The sequence below is a fragment of the Ambystoma mexicanum genome, chromosome 5p (assembly GCF_040938575.1).
Source record: "Ambystoma mexicanum isolate Mex_15411 chromosome 5p, UKY_AmexF1_1, whole genome shotgun sequence".
NCBI classification, from domain to species: domain Eukaryota; kingdom Metazoa; phylum Chordata; class Amphibia; order Caudata; family Ambystomatidae; genus Ambystoma; species Ambystoma mexicanum.
Genome location: NC_090930.1, coordinates 206,791,625 through 206,814,331, shown reverse-complemented (window position 1 = coordinate 206,814,331; position 22,707 = coordinate 206,791,625). Strand labels below are relative to the sequence as shown.

The 22,707-nt window shown below is 40.2% G+C and overlaps 1 protein-coding gene across 3 annotated transcripts in view; it reads right to left on the bottom strand.

Moving 5' to 3' along the window:
* The window catches only part of LOC138480861 (synaptotagmin-like protein 2), a 749,121-nt gene that overhangs the window by 347,492 nt on the left and 378,922 nt on the right, over window positions 1-22,707 (bottom strand). For all 3 annotated transcript variants that reach the window (XM_069612635.1, XM_069612634.1, XM_069612636.1), the window contains exon 3: window positions 6,418-6,569. In XM_069612635.1, coding sequence (XP_069468736.1) covers window positions 6,418-6,569 — 152 coding nt within the window. The remainder of the gene's footprint in view (window positions 1-6,417; window positions 6,570-22,707) is intronic.

Here is a 22,707-nt window from a genome sequence, read left to right as displayed (position 1 = left end):
CCTCTGTGTTGTCGCTTGGAACCTTTCTGCAGTGATACTCGTTAGCCCCATGTTCATGTGCGGCTGCTACAGGTGTTTCTTCCATACACATTTCTATGGCGGACGTGAGCCTGTCTGCATCAAGTCATCGTCTTGGGCCCAGTATCCTGCTACTGCTAAACACTACAGAAATTCCACTTGTCTCTTAGGTGTAACGCACCCCCAACACCACCCTGTTATTGCACTCAACAAAATCAACCAGCTGGTTATCACCCTTGCCATGATGATTCCCTCGTAGGCCCATTGATCTGCCTGCTTCGGCGACACAGTTGCTTACGGACACTCCATTATATTGCATTTTGGTCAATGCTTGCTCTCTGATCAAACCCTGGCATGACTTTACAGATCTTACCTTGGAGTCAAGCAGTGACCTTAATTTTCCACCACAATCTGGATCACCCTTATTCATGCCATACTGCCCCCCTACAACATCACACACTACTTGCAACAAAATTGCCTTTAGCTCTTCCCGGTTGCGTATTGACCTGTTAATGTATCTTGTGGAACAGACACGTGGTCTGCAAGTGGATTTGCCATTTTCAAGGCACAACTCTTGGTTGCATTCAGATCCTCACTGTGATGTTTTCATTCATAAGTGTTCAGATGATTTTCAAATGAACAGTTATTAAGCAGCGTGTCGCAGCGCAGAAGGAAAACGCACGACCGTTCGTTATGTTTCACACACCCGGACTGCTGTTACTACGTCAGATCCGGTTGCCTCTTTATTTTTCTTCTTCCTTGTTTGCTAATGTCACGTGACTGGCTATTCTCCAGTCACGTGACACCACACTCACTAATCATCAGTGATTTCAATTTGTGGGCAGAGGGTGTGAAGATTCCCCCCTCACTGATCCTCATCAATAATCTAGGATCACTGGGGCCTAGGCAGGCCTTACACACTGGATCAAATCGTCTTCTCTGACAACTTAGTTAATTCTGTGCTTACATCCCTCCGTCCGGGACAGATCATTGTGCGATACACTGCCCCATCCAATCCACAGCCTCCGACCTCACTCTCATCTGTGCGGGAACTAGAAAAAGGGCAACATCACTCATTTATGGAAGTCTCTCTCCATTTCTCACCAAGTCAACTATAGTGTGGATTTTTCAATGCCTTCCTCCTAGTGTTCACTACATGTGTGTGTCCTGTCAAGACTGCTGGATGCTTTACCCCCATCTCAAGCAAATGAGGATTGTCACACACACATTTGAGTGTAAAGCACCTGCATTGAGACTATGAGGCGAACACTCCCTATTAGGATAATTTCATTTGCTCCAAAATATCCATTCTCTAAGCAAAAAAGGGCCACTACTCCAATAGGGTCCCTAAAATGGACATCACCAGTAAAGAAGGGAATTCCACATGCAAAGGGAACTCGCCTCCACAGCACTGACTCAAACACCTGGTTTCTCCTTCCCTGGAAATGTGTAATACAACAACAGCATTTTTTAAACAACAACACTCCAGTCTATGCTGGATCAGACCTCCACTCTATGGCTTTTAGAATCGCCCACCACTCTCTTCATCCAATTGTCAGGATGTTCCCATTCTAGAAAGATAGATTCTGTCCCCTATTGGAAATTGGGACATCGTTTCTTGTTGTATGAACCAAGAGTGGTCAAAGTTGCAGAGAGGGCAGTCAAGGTGATTCAACAGTTGTCAGATCAACTCATTTAAAGGACACTCAACAGGCTGCATTCCATCCTGCCTGAGGAACTGAGTATGTTCTGGTATTGGTATTGGGTGACTTGTGTATGACGGCTGTAAGCCAGGATTTTACATTGTGCTGCTTTTTTGTGTCACTTTGTGAGACCCCCAGTCTTTTTGCTGGACGTGTGTGTCTTTGACTTTTTCTTTTGAGCACGTTAAGATCCTATCACTGTAACTTATCTTTAATGGGAAGCTATGGTAGTCCCTAGGACTACTCGGGCAAGGGGTACACCTTTGCCCTGTTTATTGACGCTTGGGAGAGTCCACTTCACTCAGGTAGTGCCCTAAGGTGCAGGCGATGGCAATTATTTCTTCTTTTTTCTTCAACATGGATACAGTACTGTGCACCATCTTTTTGCCAATGTCATGATATGTTAATTGGGCAAACTGTGAGCCCACCCAGGGTGTAAACCAGACCGTGGTCTATGGGGTGAAAAAGAAACAGTGAAAAGGTAAGCATTAATGGCTACGATAGCCTTAATTGTGTTTTGTGCCAAAAAGGATACCTCATTTTTATGAGCCCTGCAGCCTGGTCCACTGGCTTTGTTGGCGTTCTTCCTCTTCTTTGTTGCTGGGAATGGCAATGTCTGGTCATTGCATGAATGGTTCCCAGTTTAGCCTGGGTATGGGTCTGCCAGCTGCTCTAAACCACATCACTGAGTGTCATGGCACAAGAGAAGGTTTGCTTGACATTCAGGATTGGATGAGTGTCAGTTCTTTGAATGCTGCATGGCCATTCGGTCCCAGTCCACTCAGGGGTGGACTGGGAACAAAAGGGGTCCCTGGACATGTTTCTCAAAGTGGCCCCACAGTACACCATGCGAGCAAGAGCAACCCCTTAAATAGGGTTCGGTGGCAGGTGGGAGGGAGTCAACCGCGACAACATTTGGAAATAATGTGTCCGAATAGGGATTTTTAAACATAGACATACAATATTTGTTAAGAGTGAGGCATACCGTACTAGAAGCTTTATAACCAAGTCTTTACTTCTCAGGAAAGTGGGGGATGAATAGAGAGGTCATGTGTAACACATCTCCTGCCCTTTATCCTATATGCATGAACCTGCAGTATTGCTGCAGCTGACAGGCCCACCTGTCATCTTTGCCACTCTTTCTTTGTTCCACACTTCCCCATTCTGAACCGAACCGGCTGACTGTGCTGAGGTTTTTTCCTCCTCCTGAGTCACTGGTGGCGTGTTGCAAGGATCATCCCCAAGACTGCTCCATTGCTGCTACATCTGCTGTGTTCTGTCCATCAAGGGTTGCCTTGAGCAGGTCATCCATCTCCTAGCTAGACCCAATCCAGACCCGAATCCCACCTCGGCCTTTTCTGCAGCTTTTTTCATTGTGAGTATTCTTCCCTTGGTCTAATGGCCAACAGTTGTTTATGGCCTTCCACATCTGGCCTCCAATGATGGGCATACCCATTTAGAGTTTGTGCTGTTAGGTGAACTATTGCATTCGAGTACAGATAGGGAGATGTAGCATATTAGGAGGGACACACAATCTCTAGGTGTTGTTTGCCTATTTGCCCACCCATTGACTGCCTATGCCCATGCTCATCCTATTGGCCATTCCCACCCAGTTCTTGCCCCTCCCCACCCAAAACACCTTATCATTAGATTTCTTTGAGCTTACTTCAATCAAGTCTTACCATCAAACTTTGCACTGGAAGTGCCTGCCATGGTTTTTCAAAAACCGCCTTCTCAGAGTACTTTTTTGTTCTCTATTTTTTTTAATTGTTTTTTTAATCATTAATTTATTACAAACCTTTGACACATTTTACAAAAGAAAAAAATTATAATAATAAAACAAGGTTTGAGCCAAACATAAACACACAGCTAAAGATTAAAAAAAAATAACCTATAATCACACTAAATTTCATTTCAATCCCAGATTGTTCATTGTGTCTAATGAATAAAATTTACTAAAAAAGAACTTCAATTTGCAAATTTCTTCGAGGCCTCTTTCCAAACATTGAAAGCAGCAGCTGTTATAACAATCGATGGAGCACCCGGTATAGTGGACCAAAACTGGTCTCCAGTGCAATTATCAATGTTTGTTAACAAAGTTTATAACCCCGTAAGTAGTGAGTCTGCAATAAATTACAATCCGTTAAAACATGGCGGCTTGTCTTAATCTCCATGTGACATAACCGGCACAATCGATATTCATAAGAGATTTTTTGCCAAGCTGCAAGCAAGTCCATTGTAGGGAGCAAATTGAAACGTAACAATAAAATAGAATGTTTAAGTTCATTTGTACATAACTTCGTCAGATATGTAGCCGGTGGATGTATATGAAAATTGAGTCTTGAAAAGTCAAAATAGCTAGTCTTACCATGTAGTTTATTGACATTATTTGCAATGTCCCAATGTCTTGCTTTTCTTTTGATTGTATCTATGTAATTAGGTTCAGATGTCAGTACATCGCCGCACAAACTCAGTTCGGAAATCAAGGTCATCGCAGTGCCCTCGAGACCAGCGAGGAAACAGTTTTTAGCACCATAGCCAGAGTCCTTGCCCAGAAGTAAATATAATGAATTTGTGGTCATTTCGTTTCCTAGAAACTTCATGTATAAAAACGTTCTCTGTATCAACCACGAAGTTAACAGTGAAGTAACCACATACTCTAGTCGCAGTACCTCTACGGGGACACAGTTTGGGACGTTTATGACGGATCTCAAGATTTTACCTTCCAACTGTTCTAACCAGGCAACCTCATTGTTTTCCAATGCCGCCAATCCGTATAGTATAGTTGCCACCATACTAATACGATATACCTCCAATAATCCTTCGATGTTATTTACACCTCTGTTCTTTATGAAATGTTTAAGGGCTAACCATTTACACCATGCTTTCAGAACAATTCTTTCTTCATAATAATAATTGCCAGGATTTGAAATGATTGAAAAACCCAACTAATTGTACTTGGTTACTCTATCCAGTTGGGTGTCATCAAAGTACCAACTGCAATTATCCTGATCACTACCTTTGTTGCTAAAACGCAGTACTTTAGGTTTAGATATGTTAATCTCCATTACATTATTTTTGGCATAAGCTGGCAAAGCTTTTATTGAGCGCTGTAAGCAGACTGGGGTTAGATTGAACATCACAATATCGTCGGCATATGATAGCCAAGGTATCTTTGTACCATTTATACTCACGGGAAAGTTGTTAATAGGACAAAAAACAGTGCTCAAATCTGCAGTGAACAGATTATACAGGGTTGGTCCCAATACACAGTATTAGACGATGTATAGGTCTTCTCGGCTTGAGTGTTATGATGGAAAGCCAGGATACTCATCTCATGCCGATCCAAAAAGGTAATCCAGTCATTAGAGATGTCTAGTACACAGCCAGTGGAAAGGTGCAAATCCCTAGTATTTAGATCCCTGATATGACCACAGGTCAACTGCCCGTGAAACTAGACCATCTAAGGATTATATCTTCTATAGCTGTAATGATAGTTTTGGTGTGCGACCCTCCTGGAGGGTCGTACACATTTACTATCAACATTGGTCTAGCAATATCCTCATGCAAATGTAAAACAGCAGGCAAAACATATGGTACAACTTCTTCACAAGGAAAGATTTGCAGATTGTGAATGACTTTTGTACCTATTGCGAGTTGCCCCCCTCCCCCGCCCCGAGGCCTTTCCTGGACAGAGGAGATAGCGGGGTTATGCACGATCTGATAATCATCAATGTGAAATGACATGGGACACCACGCTTCCTGTAAAATAAAAACATCACTAGCAACTATGAGAGCCACCCCATGAGAATGGAAAAGAAAGGACCTGTAGCCCTTTGTTTTCCAAGACAGCCATTGCCCTCTGAGAGTTAATGACTTAAATGGAGTTGTCAACCCTCCACTGGTGTAATAAGAACATGTCTTAACCAGGTCTGCCTTCAACCACTCAATTTATAGGCACACCGTGTCCTGCACTGACGTCCAGTTAAAAACAAGCATTGACAAAGCCAACAGTTTTGGTTTGTGTATAATTTTTTGCCATTTTCCAGGCACTGCTATTAGAAGCCCAGGTACTCGCACCATTTTGCACCTGCTACCATCAATGGCTAGTTAACATTACTATGGCAGTGCCTGGCTAGTTCCTTTCCCATGCCTACACAAAAGCCCAAACGGTTGGCATTGACAATGCTTGTTAATTCTGCTTTGACCACAAAGTTTTCCTTGTGGGACGATGTCCTTTCTCTGCAGCCATCCCTACTCTTGTCTTAAGCATTGGAACCTGGGCTTGAGATTCTTCTGTGAGGTTTTGGGTGGTTGCAGTCTTCATGGCTCCTTGGGCTTGTAAGGCACATTTAAGCTTTGTTTCAATATAACTGTGACTTACTTGTTTGGCTTTTCCTGCTATTTCCTATGAGAGAAAGTGTCTAACTCTTTAAAATTGCCCGTAAATCGCTGATAACATAACTTGACTATGAACATTGACTTTATACTTGCCTAGGTACAAGAGTTGAACTTTTTGGAGACAGGAGAATTTTCCCCAATTTCCTTATATTTTTAAGGGTAGGGTGTGTCCTGTGTTGTGTTGCATGACATAATTACAGTAGTTTCCCCTATTTACACATTTGTTTTAGATATATATGCATTGAAAAAGTGCATGAATTTGCAGAGCTCCTTGGTCAATATACTCTTAACTTACTGTGTGTTTTGGTCTTTTTTTTCCTTATTGAAGCTCGAAGAAGATCAGACCCGTGTAAATCCTCTTCAAAACGCTGAGCTTTCACATCTTGAAACCATTCTCCTGTCACAAACTTTTTCTTCTTTTCATCTTTTATTGAGCCTTTCAATCGCCTACAAAAAATTGATTCTCATGAGTTACTTTTCACATAGCATTCATCCTAGAAAAGCTGAAGCGGGTAATAACCATTGAGGAAGATACTTGGAAATACATTTACACATATTGGTGGTGATGTAAACGCTGCACCAAATCACACTCTCTAGACCAGGGTTGTCCAACTCCAGGCCCTGAGGGCCTCATTAATATTCATGAGAAGAAATGTGCATACATTTTACATGTACACTTATCTCATGAATATTAATGAGGGATATCCTAAAAATCAAACATGGTTCCGGCATTCTAGACCTGGAGTTGGACAACCCTGCTCTAGACTATGCTGATATATTCATTGAGGAATGGTATTTTTTGCTAGATTGAATCCGACAGCTTTACTCCGTCTCGCTGTTTGTATATACGCATACAATGATTTCTTCTCCACATCTGAAAGAGAGCCTGGGCACACAGATCACAAAGCAAGATAAAATCATGCATTCTCACATTAGAGAGACGGTGCTGAGGGTGAGGGGAGATGGCCTGCAGGCCAGTAGCTGCAGCCACATGTTACAATAAGCACTTCCTCAGACTCTTTTTACAAAGGGTGGACCATTTAAATTCCCTACCCTTGAGCATCCTGAACATGGAAGTAATAATAATACAAAAACATGCTTTTTCCTCCCTCCTTAGACATTTAAAGTCTTTTTATCAGTGTTTTATCCTATTTAATCACTTGTTTTAGGACACGCTGTATCTAGTTTCTCAAACCATACAAATTCATTATGAAACATAATTAGAAATAATTAATGTATGCCATGTAAATCACAACTTGAACATCTAATTTTTTAAAAATATTTATTGTCTGGGCGCATGGTTTATAAAAATGTAATATTATAACTGCACATACTGACTTTTCAACACAAATAGACAAAAGATTGTGATATTTTTAAAACACTTAATTGTCACTTTTAATGCCATAGAACACATATTCTCAAAAGGCTGTAGGATAAGCCTAGGGAAGAGAGGGTGCACAACCCCACATCTGCTCCAGTGGATCAAGTTAAAGCATCACAACTGGATAATCTATTTCTAATATCCTGGGTATAGTGTCATTTTTTCAGAATCTTGATTGTAAAAACTGATCACACATTTCTTGATATATTAACATTAGCATCCAAACTTTTACATTCCGAACAGCGGGCCTCAATATGAGTTTGGCGGTAGCCGTGCCTGTTTTACAGGCACGGCTACCGCCAAACTCGGTACCGGCACCGCCACCCGCGATTGGGCAATAACCAGCCCATTGCGAGTTGAATGGGCCGGTAATTGCCCATTCGCGTCTGGCGGTATTGCCAGGCTCCCGATCCCCATTCTCCCCCATAGGGCAGAGGGGGGATGAGAAGCATGGATGCACCGGCACCGTTGATAACGGTGTCGGTGCAAACATGAGCTCTGCTCGCGGGTGCCGGTACCCTAGAGCAGAACTCGTAGAATGGCAGTATGGTAACAACGGTGCCAGTACCGATACCGGCGCCGTTGTTGCCTTACCGCCATACTCCTAATGAGGCCTAGTGAATTCAGAGAAGGAGTGACATGCTGCTTTACTCAGGATAGAACTCCAATCTTTTAGAACATGGGTCAGTTGTGTGAAGAAGTTAAGGATTCATTTGTTGTGAGGGTGCAATATTTATGACTACAAATGTTCAATTTACGTTGAGTTTTTATGTAAATATTAATTTTGGCATTTCTAATGTTTGCAAACTTTACTTTTTATAGATAGTATCCTTAACTTTTTTGAATAAAATTTCTTTTTTACTGATTCCTTTTTTTGGGTTACAGCATGTGTGCATATTAAAGTATCATGGGGGTATTGCGTGAGAGGAAGGGGTATGAAGATAAAAGCATTTGTCAATGAACAACTACAAACCTAAAAACTACTGGCTCTGCCAATGCTTTTTGTATGTGCAACTGTCATATTATACTTTGTGAAACGGTATACAAAGCTACAACCATTTGTTTGTCAATGAACAGCAGAAATACCAAAACTATTGGGTTTGCCAATATTTGTTTTTGGTGGATTTTTATAGATTGACTGGTAAGAGTAACTGAAGCTATGATAATTTGCTTGTCAAAGAGCAGCAACAAATGCAGAAAGTATTTTATATTGTTAATGCTTGTTATTTACTAGAAATGGAAAAAGATTTGGCTTTCAGAATGCTTGATATTTCATACATTTGTACATGAGTGATTGGCCATAGTAATCAACATAACAACCATTTGCTTGTGATTGTTGAAAACTACAAATGGTTACAATACATTTACCAATGCCCGTTCTCCGTATGTCTTTACACTAGTAATTGCTCATGATAATTGAAGCAGCTTTAACTATTAGGTTTTCATTGAACAATACAAACAGCACAACTATTTACTTTGCCAATTCCTGTTATTTTGCCAATTTTTACTGAAGTGGTTGCTAACGGTAATTAAAGCTATGACCATTTGTCTGCAAACAAACAACTACAAACCCAAAATTATTGTCTTTGCCAATGCAGGTTATTTTGCACATTTTTAACTGTAATTTGTCATAGTAACAGAGGATATCACAGGGGCAACGTGCTGGTCTTGGAAGCAAGACCACGCAGAGCAACAGAGGTTTGAAACCCGGATCCGCGCTTAGAAACCAAACTCAAGTATGGTATAAGGCGCATAATAAAAAGCCAATTAAATAAATAAATAGTTATTGAATGTACAACCATGTGTTTGTCAGGGAACAGCTTAAAATATAGAAATATATATTTAACTTTTTTTATTTATAGAATGTTTAATTACAAAGTCACATATAAGACCAAGGACTAGAGATGTAATACATAAACATAAACACCTGATTAAGATCAGTGCATCTATAGCAAAAACAGGAGTTATAAAAAAATCAGGAGAAAAATAGAGCGAAGAGGAGAGGAAAGAAGAGGAAGAATAAAGTTAAACAGTGAGTCAATCCTGAACAAAATATACACATAATAATTTAAAAGTAAAAAACAAACCTTTTACAATATACATAATTAAATATTGCATTATAATCATCTCAAATGGTTTTTTTCGTGTCAAAAAGACATCTTTTCCTTTGCTGGCATATATATAATAAAACCATACCATGAATCCATTCTTCAGGCAGCGGCTTATCTGAGCTCTACCGTTTTCTTAAGTCATTTTCTGGGACATTATTAAAGCTCTGTAAAACCAGTATTTAGCCTCATAAGACACATTCTGAATGACAATTGACCCAAAACAACGTACCTTGGTGAACTAGGAATATTACAATTTGTCACTATCTCCAGTCTATTAATAACATCGTCCCAATAATCGCCAACTTTTCTAATTCCCAAAACATATGCAAGTTTGTGCCCCTTGGAGCTTTACATGACCAGCATAAATCCGTTGCTAACGGTTAAGAGTCTTGCATCTTCCATCGCATCCAATACAAACAATGAACAATTCTCTGCTGGCTGTATCTCAGATCCAGATCCAGCTTCACTCAGAAGATGTTTCTATATATGTCTGATCAAACAACATCTGTACATTTTAACCGAGTGATTCTTCATAGTAATTGTATTAAGCATTATACTTCATAGTAAAGGGTGCCTTGTGAATTGTTCATTGATGTTGTATAAATTTGAATTTGTCTTGTATATAGCTTGCACAATGTTATACTATGAATGTCAGAAATATATATACATGTAGATAACTGTGCCCTTTTTCAGAAGTTCCTATCTCCTGTTTCACGTATGGAAAGTATACTTTACATTTTGTGGAAACATGTGAAATATCGAAGCAATAAAAATTCAGATTTTTACTGAATATATATAATTATATTCATTGAAAGAACTATAGTTGAATGTTTTGGGGGCAGCAGCTCAAAATCTAGAATGCTTAAGAATGTGCTACTCAACCATACCTCACACGGCCAACATGCATTGTTCACACTGAAACGAGCACCATCAAAAATTACATCACAAGCAGCATTGTCAATGACATTATTGAAGACATTACTAATGACATTACCAATATGCAAATATCATGACAAAGTCCTTACTAGGAGTTATGTCTAGGGTCCAGCAGCCTTGTAATAAATGGCTTAGTTTATGCCTTACAACTCAACAGGGCATGCAACCGATTGTGTAGCATGTAAACAGGCAGGTCTACTCGACCTTTCAAAATCCAGATTTGTTGGTTTATATCTTCTATAAGAACTACCTAGAATAGTCAGGGGCAAGACGTATTTATATTTTTGTATTTTATTTGTGTTTTATTAAGTGCCTTAAACCAAAGCGCTGTAACATAGAATACAGATCAGTACAGTACAATACGCTGCTAAATGCTTGCCATCTTTCCTAAAGACGATGGCCATTAAGTCTCATCTGGGCCTTAATTTCAATGGCTCAGAAAAAAACATACTGACAAGAGATGTTTCCCCTGTCGTAGAAGATGATGAATGCCTGAATGTAACTTATTCCATCGATGAAGACCTTTACACAATGGATGATGACAATGTACAATTCAAGCACAGTTTGCCAATGGCCCCAGACTCCTCTGAAGTTGATGATTTTGAAAAAGTTAATTCGCTGGTGGAACACAGTTAATCGAGGATCCAAGATATCCATTCAGCCTTACATAAAGCTCACTTTGTCCTTAACACCGTCTCTGAGCAGTTCACGACCCTGGCAGGGAAGCACCAGAAAACTATTGCCTCTCAAAAACGATCAATGTTGGAAAGAAGAGACTCACATCACGCCTCGGTGCAATTCTCTGACAGAGATTCCTTTGGCAACAGATATAGCTACCTGAGATCAAAGCATGAATCACCAGGAATCAAAGCTATGCCTGAACATCCTGTCTTTATGCTAGAAAGCTTGTTCCCGGTGATGGATGACTTAATCTTGAATTGCTTCAATTTCGTGAATCTATTTCATATGATTCCTTTTTTATGTTTCCTGAGATCTGATGATATCAGGATCATCGAATTTCCTAAGGAAACTGTCATGGATAAAGTGATCCTACATTTAAAAATGAGCCTGATTAAGATCTCTATATTGGAAATGGCTCACTTGTTGCTCCCAACAGAATTTGATTGTAGAGAGATTCCTGTCTGCACACGGAGAGGCTTCAGGCCTCCTCCGGAGGTAAGCACACATCAGCTTCCTCTTTACAAATCGGACCCTATCAAATGACTCGCTCTTCAAAATTCACTTAGATTGTTAGCGACAAGTTTGTACTGCGCCTTTACCATAAACTAGAAGAGCCAGCCCCATTTGAAGAGCCTAATAAGCAGCTTGTCATCACGGCCCCCAAAGAAACATCTTTCAGAAAAGTTTCATTCTTCAACCAAGTTTTGCATAAGCATAAATCTTCTCTTTCACAAATGCCCAAAGGAAAATCGGCTAGATTTGGAAAATGTGCATTAACCACGGCAAACACTGTGCAAAGCAGCGTATTGGAATACTAGAGGATTTACACATCTTCCCAACAATGCTAATCTATTTTCAGCAACCTTTCAATTCATCTGCCTACGAGAAACCTGGCTATTATCTAACCCACCACTTGATGGATATACATAGTTATTGAACTCGGCCTATAAAGGATTAATGGGCTGTCTGGCTGCTAATTATACTACGATCGAAGCTTTCGTATGCCAAACAACTTCTTACAGGCCACAGGAATCACATTAAATCTGCACACTAACGACCAGCCTCAACGTTACCTTACTGGAATCCTGTGGCAATACAAAGTGATTAATTAATTGCTGCTTTAATCACAATGATCGAAGAAGGAACTACTACCTTCAATCCCCATTTCATCAGCGTCGGGGGAGACTTCAACTGCTCATGTATCAATAAAGGCGCACAAAAGTTAACTCAAAAGAAGGCAACCATGCCACTGATCTGATTGAAATCTTGGCAGCTCGATCCCTGCATATGATGAATGGCTACCCAAATGGAGACAACCCCTATAAAGCCACCTGGTCCAACGGTAAGTCCAATAAGGTACTCGACTACATCTTTATTTCCAGCTGTCTCTTGCCCCACGTTAAAACCTTTGAAGTTATACAAAAAGCTGCCAGTGACCATGACCGTCTACAACTCTCCTGGTATGCTAACATGTCCAAAATATCTGACCATAGGACGGTTTTGTAACACATATATCAGAGTTTGGGTGAGAACCTTCCACCACCAGTTTAAAAATGGAGGTGATGTTAACTAACTGCCTCTATTGCTACCGTTTCAATTCATCTCCCAAAAAGTGAATTACACAAAGATGACTCACAACCATGCCTCAGATAAGATGGTCACCCAAGCAAAGAAAATTCTTAACAAAGAGCTAAAACAGCTCAAATATTTACATGACGATCCAAACGGGTCAAAGTGAAGGAAAATCAGACAACAATACAAGAAATGACTTAAAAGACATACAGCTGAACTGATTTAAAATGATGCTGAAAGGATGCTTCTATTGATCGAAAAGAAGGATGTACGAACAACTTGGCAATTACTTAATGGGGCTGGCACACTCCAGAATTCACACTTATCAAATGCAATTTCTCGAGAAACATGGGCTGAATATGATCAGAATCTCTTTGAATCAAGAGTGGAACAACTCTTTCCCAGACCCTCCAAGCAAAGAAGGGCTGGCACCTGCCGATCAATATAGATGACATCATAATATTGATTAAGAAAGCAAGCAAATCCAGAGCACAGGGGACAGACGGTCTGACCAATTCAATGATCATGGCAGCCCCTAAGGCATGGGCACCCTTGATACATAAGGTATATATTCATATATTGGAGACCAAATAGATCCCTATTCCCTGGAAGTCTGCGATTATCATACTGATCTACAAGAAAGGCCCCTGAGAGAACCTACCTAATTACTGCCCTAGTGCCCTTTTGGACGCCCTAGGCAAACTGTTTGCCTCTTTTTTCTGTTGAGGCTCTTCCAATCATGGATATCAACTAATGACAGAGAAGATCCCCGGCAATCCGGCTTCACAAAAAGAGTCGGCATTGAGCTAAATGTATTTTTAATAAATACACTCAAGTTGAAGGCTTATCATAACAATAGACAAATATACTTGGCCTTCATTAATATCAAAAAGGCTTTTGATACTGTGAATCGACAACACCTACAGTAGGATACGCATTAATGCCCAGGGCCTCTTATCAACAAAAATTAATGCCAATAATGGTCTAAAGCAAGCATGTCCACTCGCAGTAACTCTATTCAATCTCTTTCTGTCTGACATGAAGGATGAATTGAATAAAACTGGCTTATTTCCACCAGTTGGTGCTCATCATATACCATGTTTGCTCCATGCGGACGATCTTGTCTTGAACGATAACACACCTATAGTTCTACAACGAGCTTTGAACTATCTAAAGCAATCTCTGTCTGATAATGGACTCGAAATTAATCAGATGAAAACCAATATTATGATTTTAGGTCCGTGTGGGTGCCGTCACAGTCATGCAGTCTCAGTCATGCAAGCAGGTGGTTCCTTAATAACAAATCGCTTTCTATTATTAATGAGACTTGCTACCTGAGAGTTTTAATCAATAATAGTAGAATTGATCAGGCTTAGAAGACCAACCTGAAATAAAATTGACATCTCTTCTGACGCAAGGGCATCCGATACACAAACAATTTGATACATTTTCTTTATGTCAGATTCTAACATTTTACACTGCGAAAGTCTCTCCAATTCTCCTACATATATCTGAAGGCTGCATATCTACTCCCTGGGAACTTTGGTCAACTCTTGAAGGCTCATTCTCGAAGAAGCTCCTAAGACTTCCAAATATCATACCAACAGTGGTTATTCAGTATGCATTAGGATTGACCTCACTTTTTGCAAGATCACAGTGGGAAATGCTTATCCTTATCCCGCAAGTGCATTCTCTCCCAGGTAGCCAAACCCTATCTCATTTTAAAATTAGCCCTGACAAGTGGTACGTATTGAATGGTTGGTTTAAGAGATATAATGTTTTGCTGCTAGAAATAGAATCAGATCCTGATGAACTAGACCAGAACCAAGCAAAAGTGAAACAGAAATTGTGGAAGGATGATTGGATCAAAACCCAAGACGAGAAGAACACATTTAAGCTCTCACAAACCTAGAAACCAGCTGCCATGATACCTCAGCAAACTTCCTGATATAGGAATTATTTCCTACGTTTTAGAACATTCTCCGAACCAATGAACTACTTAACATTTACAAACAGTCAGTAACTGTTGGTTGTCGCTTTTGTAAGAAAGCAGAAGAAATTAATCAGATGAAACTGAAATGCTTAAACATATAACTCTGTTCTGTACGGCGTAGACTGATTCTAGAATATTCTATTTTGAAAAAATGGATCATGACGACATACAAGACGGATGAATAACCTTCTGATTATTTTTTACCAAATTCAATTTTTAGACAAGGCTTTTAGTGACCTGGAAAGTCGACGCCACAAAATAGGAAATTAAACCGATGAACAATGATCTTATCTCCTTTCTGTAAATGGATCATTTGAGATCTTTTTTGACATAGGTTTTACTAAACCATAAGTTTCAAAAATAAAAAAAGTGGAGAAGGAAAGGTTTGTGTCGAAGTAAAGATAAATATTACGGGCTGTAGGTGAGATTCAAAGCTTAGATGGCGGAAAGGATATAAAAGAAGGTGGAAGATGGGGAGGAAGAGTGTTGGTGGGAAAAAACAGTACTTCGGTCTTTCCGGCATTGAGGGCAAGGTAGTGAGAGGACATCCAAGATTTGATTGCAACCAGAGACATTGTGATGAATTTCGGGAGAAAAAGAAGAGAAAGAAAGAAATAGCTGGGTGTCGTCAGCCTAGCAATTGTGAGATATCCCAATAGAAGAAATGATAGCCGCAAGATAAGATAGATGCATAGAGGGAGAATAGAAAAGGGCCCAGCACCAACCCTTGAGGCACCCTGTGAGCCAGCAAGAACGACTTAGAGGACTTACCTGCCCAAGAGACAGAGAATGTTCTGTTACAGAGGTAAGAGTGAAACCAGGACAACACAGGACCTGTGAGACCAAAGATGAAAGGGAAGCCAAAAGTAGAGAGTGATCAACAGTGTCAAAAGCGGCTAACAGGTCTAGAAGAATAAGAAAAGAAGAGTGCTTAGAATAGCGTGCAGAAAGAAGGGAATGGCATCCAGACATTTAAATACCCCTGGGTGCTATGAATTAAGAACGGATGATTTTCGAAAATCAGCATTGGAGCAAGTTGAAGCGCACATACTCAATTGGCATAGAAAAGGATTGATAACGGATGATGAACGCACTTATTTATGGATAAAAGAACCGGTAACTCCAACAATGTACTTCTTACCGAAAATACATAAACCCTATGAAAGGATACCAGAGGGCCGCCCGATCATGAGTGGGATTGGGTGGGTCACAGAGAATATCTCGGAATATCTGGATCTATTACTCAAACCAAGGGCTATGTCACTTCATTCATATTTGCAAGATTCCACCAGCCTTATACGGAAACTAAAAAACTTTACTTGGCAGAGTACCTTCCTTCTAGCGACTCTAGATGTGAAGGCACTGTACACGTCTATTCAGCATAAATGGGCCATGATTGCAGTTGACTACACTTTCAGGCATGAGTCAGCCTCGTATTACAACCATTTGAACATGATTAAAGAAATGTTACATCTCACGTTTGATCTCAATGTCTTTACCTTTGACAACAAGGTATACCAACAGACCAGGGGGGTAGCTATGGGTACTAAATATGCCCCAGCATTGGCGAATATCTTCATGGGGATGTTGGAAGACAAAGCAATATACACTGAATCATTTTTCATTGAGAAAATCCAATTTTGGACAAGGTACATCGACGATGTTTTTTGCATCGTCGATAGTAGCATAGAGGAATTTCACGCATTTGTGGACAAGTTAAATCTTAATTGTTTTGATATTCAATTTACTGGAGAATGCAACAAACAGCGGATACATTTTCTGGACTTGACAATATATTTGGAAGATCAAGTACTACAAACAACTACATTCAGAAAACCAACTGAAGTTAACTCAATATTACATGCTAAAAGTTGTCATTTTCGACCAACTATCACCAATATACCATTGGGTGAATATATCAGAGCGAGACGAAATTGTAATAGTAACTTAAAATTTGAAGAGGAATGTAATCTATTACAACGACGTTTTAGAAGGAGGGGATATGCCCAAAAAGATATAAGTAAAGCATACAAGAGAACCAAATTGATGCAGCAGCAGGATACTTTGAGACAGAGACAAGGGAATAATTTGGAAGCTAACATGCCGATTAGCTTTATCACTCAATATTGTTCAGACCACCAGAGATTACGAAAAATTTTGAACAAACATTGGTACCTACTTAAATTGGACAGTCATATTGGTGAGTTTGTGAGTGATCATCCACGCATTACCTTCAGAAGAGCAAATACACTTAAATCTATCCTTAGTCCATCGTTATTACCGGACATTGAGAGCACTACTCAAGGTACATGGTTACACAAGAAAGATTCTGGTTTCAGGAAATGTGGAGTCTGTCCACAATGTAAATATGCATACCAAAGAACAACGGAATTCGAAGATAAAAATGGAAAATGTTGGATCATTAAACAAGGAATTAATTGCAAAACAACTTTTGTAGTATATGGCATCATCTGTGTCTGCCACAAACTATATATTGGTAGCACCAAGAGACAGTTGAGAATCCGTATCCGTGAACATTTAGCCAAAATTGGCAGTCAAGACCCATCACTTCCGTTAGCTGAACATTGGCAAAAAACACATCAGCTACATCTCAAATCGGAAATCAGATTCATTGGTCTTAAACAAGTATCCTTGAACAAAAGAGGTGGTGACAGAGTGAAGGCGTTACGACAAGCGGAAGCAAGAGCAATTTGTTACTTCAATTCGACAAATACAGGACTTAATACAGATAATGAAATGGTTTCATTCTTGTGAGATGTAGTACATTGCAATCTGGCTTCTCAAGCTCGAATAATTTTCATTGTTATACTTGATTTAGAACACGGCTCATTGTTTATTAGGAGGTTACATGTATTTCAGGGTGTTGTTAAAGGGATACCCCATCATAATTGGTAGCTCAGTATTTTATTTGAATGTTGCGTGTAATGCTCACCAACCTTTTGTAGTTAGGTGCATTAGTGCCCGTGATTATACATTACTGTGATAGTAACCATTTAAGTATTCAACAAATATAAATTGGGTCAGGAGAAGCGTATACATGCTTTGTTAGTTTCTCAGGCTTTATTCAAATATTTTGAATTATATAGCATATGTAATTTGTAGAATGCTGGGGGATAGAATGCGGTTTTCAATGACGACGCTTGTCCTTGCGTCGCCGTGGTAACCGCGCACAGTGATGACGCCTAGTATAAGAAGGCATACCTGGTAAGCGTTCGGCTTACCTGCCGACGCGTGTGACTGTTTGTGTTCCAGGAACTGGTAAGAGAGGACCGCTTATCTCATGGTTTACTTTTCAATGAGATTTAGCTTTAATGGTACTTGACGAGTAGCAACAAAATAAGCTATATGTTGTGCTTTCCGTACTTGATATACGTGTTCTATAATTGGAAATGCGTCATCATTTCACGTAATGATGGTTAATTACAATTGTCTTCACTACGGAACTTATAATGAATTGTTTTGAATAAGGCAGAAATGGCCTGTGACCATTAAGAAGAGTTGTTTTGCCCGTTTGGTGAAGGGCGGGATTTATTCTCATGAAAATGCCTAGTTGCCACAGGCAACCTTGATATACACAATTAATGTATATTCTAAATTGGACAATCAGTTTTATTTACCTTCGCTACTTACATTTTTTGTTTAGATTGATATTGGGGATTGCACCCCGTTACTACTACATGGACAAATAGTCATAAGAACTGGTTACATCAAATTTCGGGTAAGGACATCCACCAAGTTGTCAGTTTGTCTCAAGGGACCATTGCAGAATTTGGTTATATTATTCAATGAATTGAAGAATAATGATTACTAATGGGTTCTTTTTTCTTTTTGTTTGTGTTTTTGTTTCTGTTTTTTGTGCTCTTTTTCTGTTTACTCAAACATAACAATGTATTATGATATGTTTGCCTATTTTTCTACACCCATGAACCCTTCCCTTTTGCCCATCCTTGTTTTTCTGTCTAATTTCTTTCATGTTATTATGCATATTTTGTGGTCACGATATTTGAAAACTGGTATTATGTTATACTTTATGATGTCGTTCATACAAATTGTTTTTTGACTATGATATATTGTATGTCCTATATTACAATTATGGGTAGCCCGGATTTGAAAAAGGCTCAGTGGAGCCGAAACATGTTATCAATTATGGGCTCAATGGTCATGGATGATCAATAAAGCATAGTCTAAGATTTAACTCAACTTGAGTTGTTGGCGCAGAGTCCTGTATTTTCATTAATTAATTTCTTCAACGTATGGGACTGTTAGGCTTTTTACCGTCCTTATACAGTTGACCTGCGACTTCATTGACCGGATTTTGAAACTTTTAATCTTGCACGTATAACTATCGGGATTGTAAGGAGTCGCCCTGGTGGAGCAAGGTTTTTCAAAGCCACAGTTTTTCAAAGAGTGAAACCAGGACAACACAGGACCTGTGAGACCAAAGATGAAAGGGAAGCCAAAAGTAGAGAGTGATCAACAGTGTCAAAAGCGGCTAACAGGTCTAGAAGAATAAGAAAAGAAGAGTGCTTAGAATAGCGTGCAGAAAGAAGGGAGTTCAGCACAGAGAGAAGAGCTGTTTCTGTAGATTGAAGAGGATGGAAGCCAGACTGGAACTGGTGAAGAATAGAAGAATTAGAAACAAACGTAGAGATCTGAGAATAAACAAACCGTTCCAGAAGTTTAGTAAAGATAAGGCAGTAGAGCTAGGACTAAAATTAGAGACAATCAGAGGATCAGCAGTGGATTTCTTTAGAATTGGAATAATGGAGGCGTGCATAAATGATGCAGGAAAAGTGGAAGTAGAAAGACAAATGTTAAAGAAGCAAGCAAAATAAGGTACAAGAAACAGATAGACCATGGGAATTAATGCAAAGGGGATGCAGCGTGACCAGTAGGCCTTTCATGAACTAGGACATGCTTCACCAAATATACTTATTGTGAGAGAAACTGTTTACTGGGTTTCTGTTAAGAATAGAGCCACCTCGTAATGCATTTTCGTAGGCCAAAGCTCCCGTTAGGAGCATGTACGCCTCATATGCAGTACTCGGGAAGCCATATCCAGTCCCACCAGAACTCTGAGTGAGATCAGCTTTGGGCTCAAGATCTAAATAACCATGAAGCACTAGCCATGTGTATGGATATACAGAGTATGTTTTTATCATTGGTGCATACACATCTGATGCACAATCAGGTAATAGCTGGCAGTGAGGCGATGGCCAGATCATGAACATAGGATCAGTGCTAGTCATATATATATCGTCGGAGGTTTACCTTTGTGTTGCTGGGCGAGGGCAGGAGGTTTCCACATGGAATTTTTTAAATTTTTTTTTCAATAAAGAAGACACTTTTTTTATCGAACTTTGGTACAGCTGGCTCTTTGAGAACGTTAGAATTAACTTTGAGACTTTATTGCACGACACTCCGGGAGTGCGGCTCAAGACTGTGCCGGTTCACGGTACAGAAATATATATATGGTGTTCAAATGTTATAACCTGCCTGTCAGTGCTATATAGTTCCGTTTCTGTGTTCCTTGGGCACAGTCAAAATCCTAAGGACGCTGGCATAAGTTGGGTCCCTGAGGTTAAGGCCTGCATATACAGCACTTCTAGTAAGTATATCGTTATGCCATGTCCTCAGTGCTTGCAGTCAGTGAACAAGAAACGCTTCCTAGGCCATAGCCAATGTGTGGGCCGAATCTATTGTGTGTTTGCAGAGTAGACTTAAAGTGTCACCATGTACATAGGATGCAACTGGCCATGTCATGTGTGACATTGGCAGTGATGTACCTTATCAAGAGAAAGTCAGTGAAGGAAATGAATGCACTATTGTGATGGTGGCGGCGATAAACAATGTTAACAGTCCGAAGAGAGAAAGTTGGCCTTGAAAATGAATTCTGCTGAAAATGAATGAATGCAAACATTGTATTGCTGCAACCTATTCCTTAATCTTGTTCTTTCACACACTGAATGCATTTTCTGAATTCACATACATTTAAATTGCCTGGCCTTGAAAAGGTGCCGGTTTCCCGCGAATAATGTGCCAACAAAATGCTTTGTTTTCAAAGAAAGCAGACATTTTGAAAAATAAATCAATTTGGATGAAGGGAGCAACTACTTGTAAATGTTTGGCGTCTTATGCTCAAAGTGATCTAAAATCATGAATGCCTACTTTCTATCAGGCATTAAACAAATAAAAAAAACACAGATTCAGAATTAAGTGAGATTCTCTAAAGGTTTTTTTTTCTCACACGTGACAAAAAATGAATATGTTTTTCAAATGCAGGTTCTGGTGTTGCAGATCCACACATGCTGACCGTCCTTTTTAGTAAAGGAATGCTTGGGGGTCGGGGGGGGGGGGGGACAAAGATGACGATTCTTCCGCTCTACAGTACCCCAACTAGCTGACCATGACAATCTGGAAATTAGGAATGATGAACAGGGCGTTAGAGTGAAAGCAAAGGTTCATGGTTAGTTGGATCATAATGCCGTTGTGTTGTGATCGCAGTTTTGTTGTCCTTATATCGGGAAGTTTTAAGGAAATAATTTCCTGGGAGTAGAACATATGGAGAACTGCATTAGTGAAGTTAGCTGGTAGTCCAGTATCCCACATCATAGACACAAGCAGTTTTGATCACTGCATTAACCAGAGGATCAAGACTCAGATTAGAGTTCAATCAAAATTCTAGCTATTTAACAGGGGTCTTCTATGGAGGTCATTGAAAGGTAGACATTTGGGGTGACAATCAGTCCATCCATTGTGGTTCAAAGGTGACACTTTAGCACAACTTGTGTCAAAAATCTTTGGGCCTCATCACGAGTTGGGCGGTAGCCCTTAAATGCGGCAGCACCACTATTACCGCTGCAATTATGGGTCCACCCAATCACTGGTCTGGCAGCATTTACCTACAGCTCTAAACTGGGGGTAAATGCGCCAGAAAAATGCCAATTTCCAGCACAATTACCGTGAGGTAATACTGCCGGCGGTAATCGCGCTGAAATTTCACCATTGGGTATGGACCCAATAGGGAATGGGGAATTACATTTACCGCTCAACCCAAGATTGGGTGGTAATACCACCAGACAGGTGGGCGATAAAGCAAATACAGTTGACCGGTAGACAGTTGTAACATATTAGTAATCCTATGTACCAATATGGTAGCCATTGCGGTACTAATGAATATTTTAAGTCTAACTCTTGGCCATTTACTTTTTCCTATCCCGTTGTCTATGGGGACCACGACGTGGGCCTAAAATAGCTGCTGTGCTAACATGGGCTCACCTTAACCCCAACCCTTCACTCTCTAGTGTGATTTACACCTGCCTAGCCACAAACAGCCCTAGTACTCATCCTATGGGCGATTATGGGTACAAGGCAGAATTTCTAGCTCAACCTAACTGGCTAGTTGACAAAACCTTTGTGTGTCTGGCTGGTGTGTGATTGGAGGGCTGGCTTAGGCCAACCCATGTGTGAATGTGCATTACTCGGTTCAATGTATTATTATCTGAATTGCTGGAAGGATTGCGACAACAATAGGATGCTTATTTTCTAGGACCAGCTTTGGCCATACTGGCTGGCCCTGGGACCTTTGCTCTTGCCCAGATTTCCTATTTTGGCTGGTGGACATCGTTCCTGTAATTATCCTGATCCACCACCTGGACCTTCTTGCTGACTGGATTTGCATGCTGAGGTCATTGCAAGGTTGCTGCAGTGTTGCTTCCCTGCAGAATCCTCTTGCACCAACAGCCTTGATGAAGGAAGCCTCTGCTCCAGCTCTCGCTGTATCGTCCTTGGTTGCCCCCAACGATTGCTCCCATGCTGGGGCCCTTCTTTGTTGGCTGGTTGGCCCAATTTACTACCTGAGCTGATCGGATCTATTTGGTCAGGTTTCTA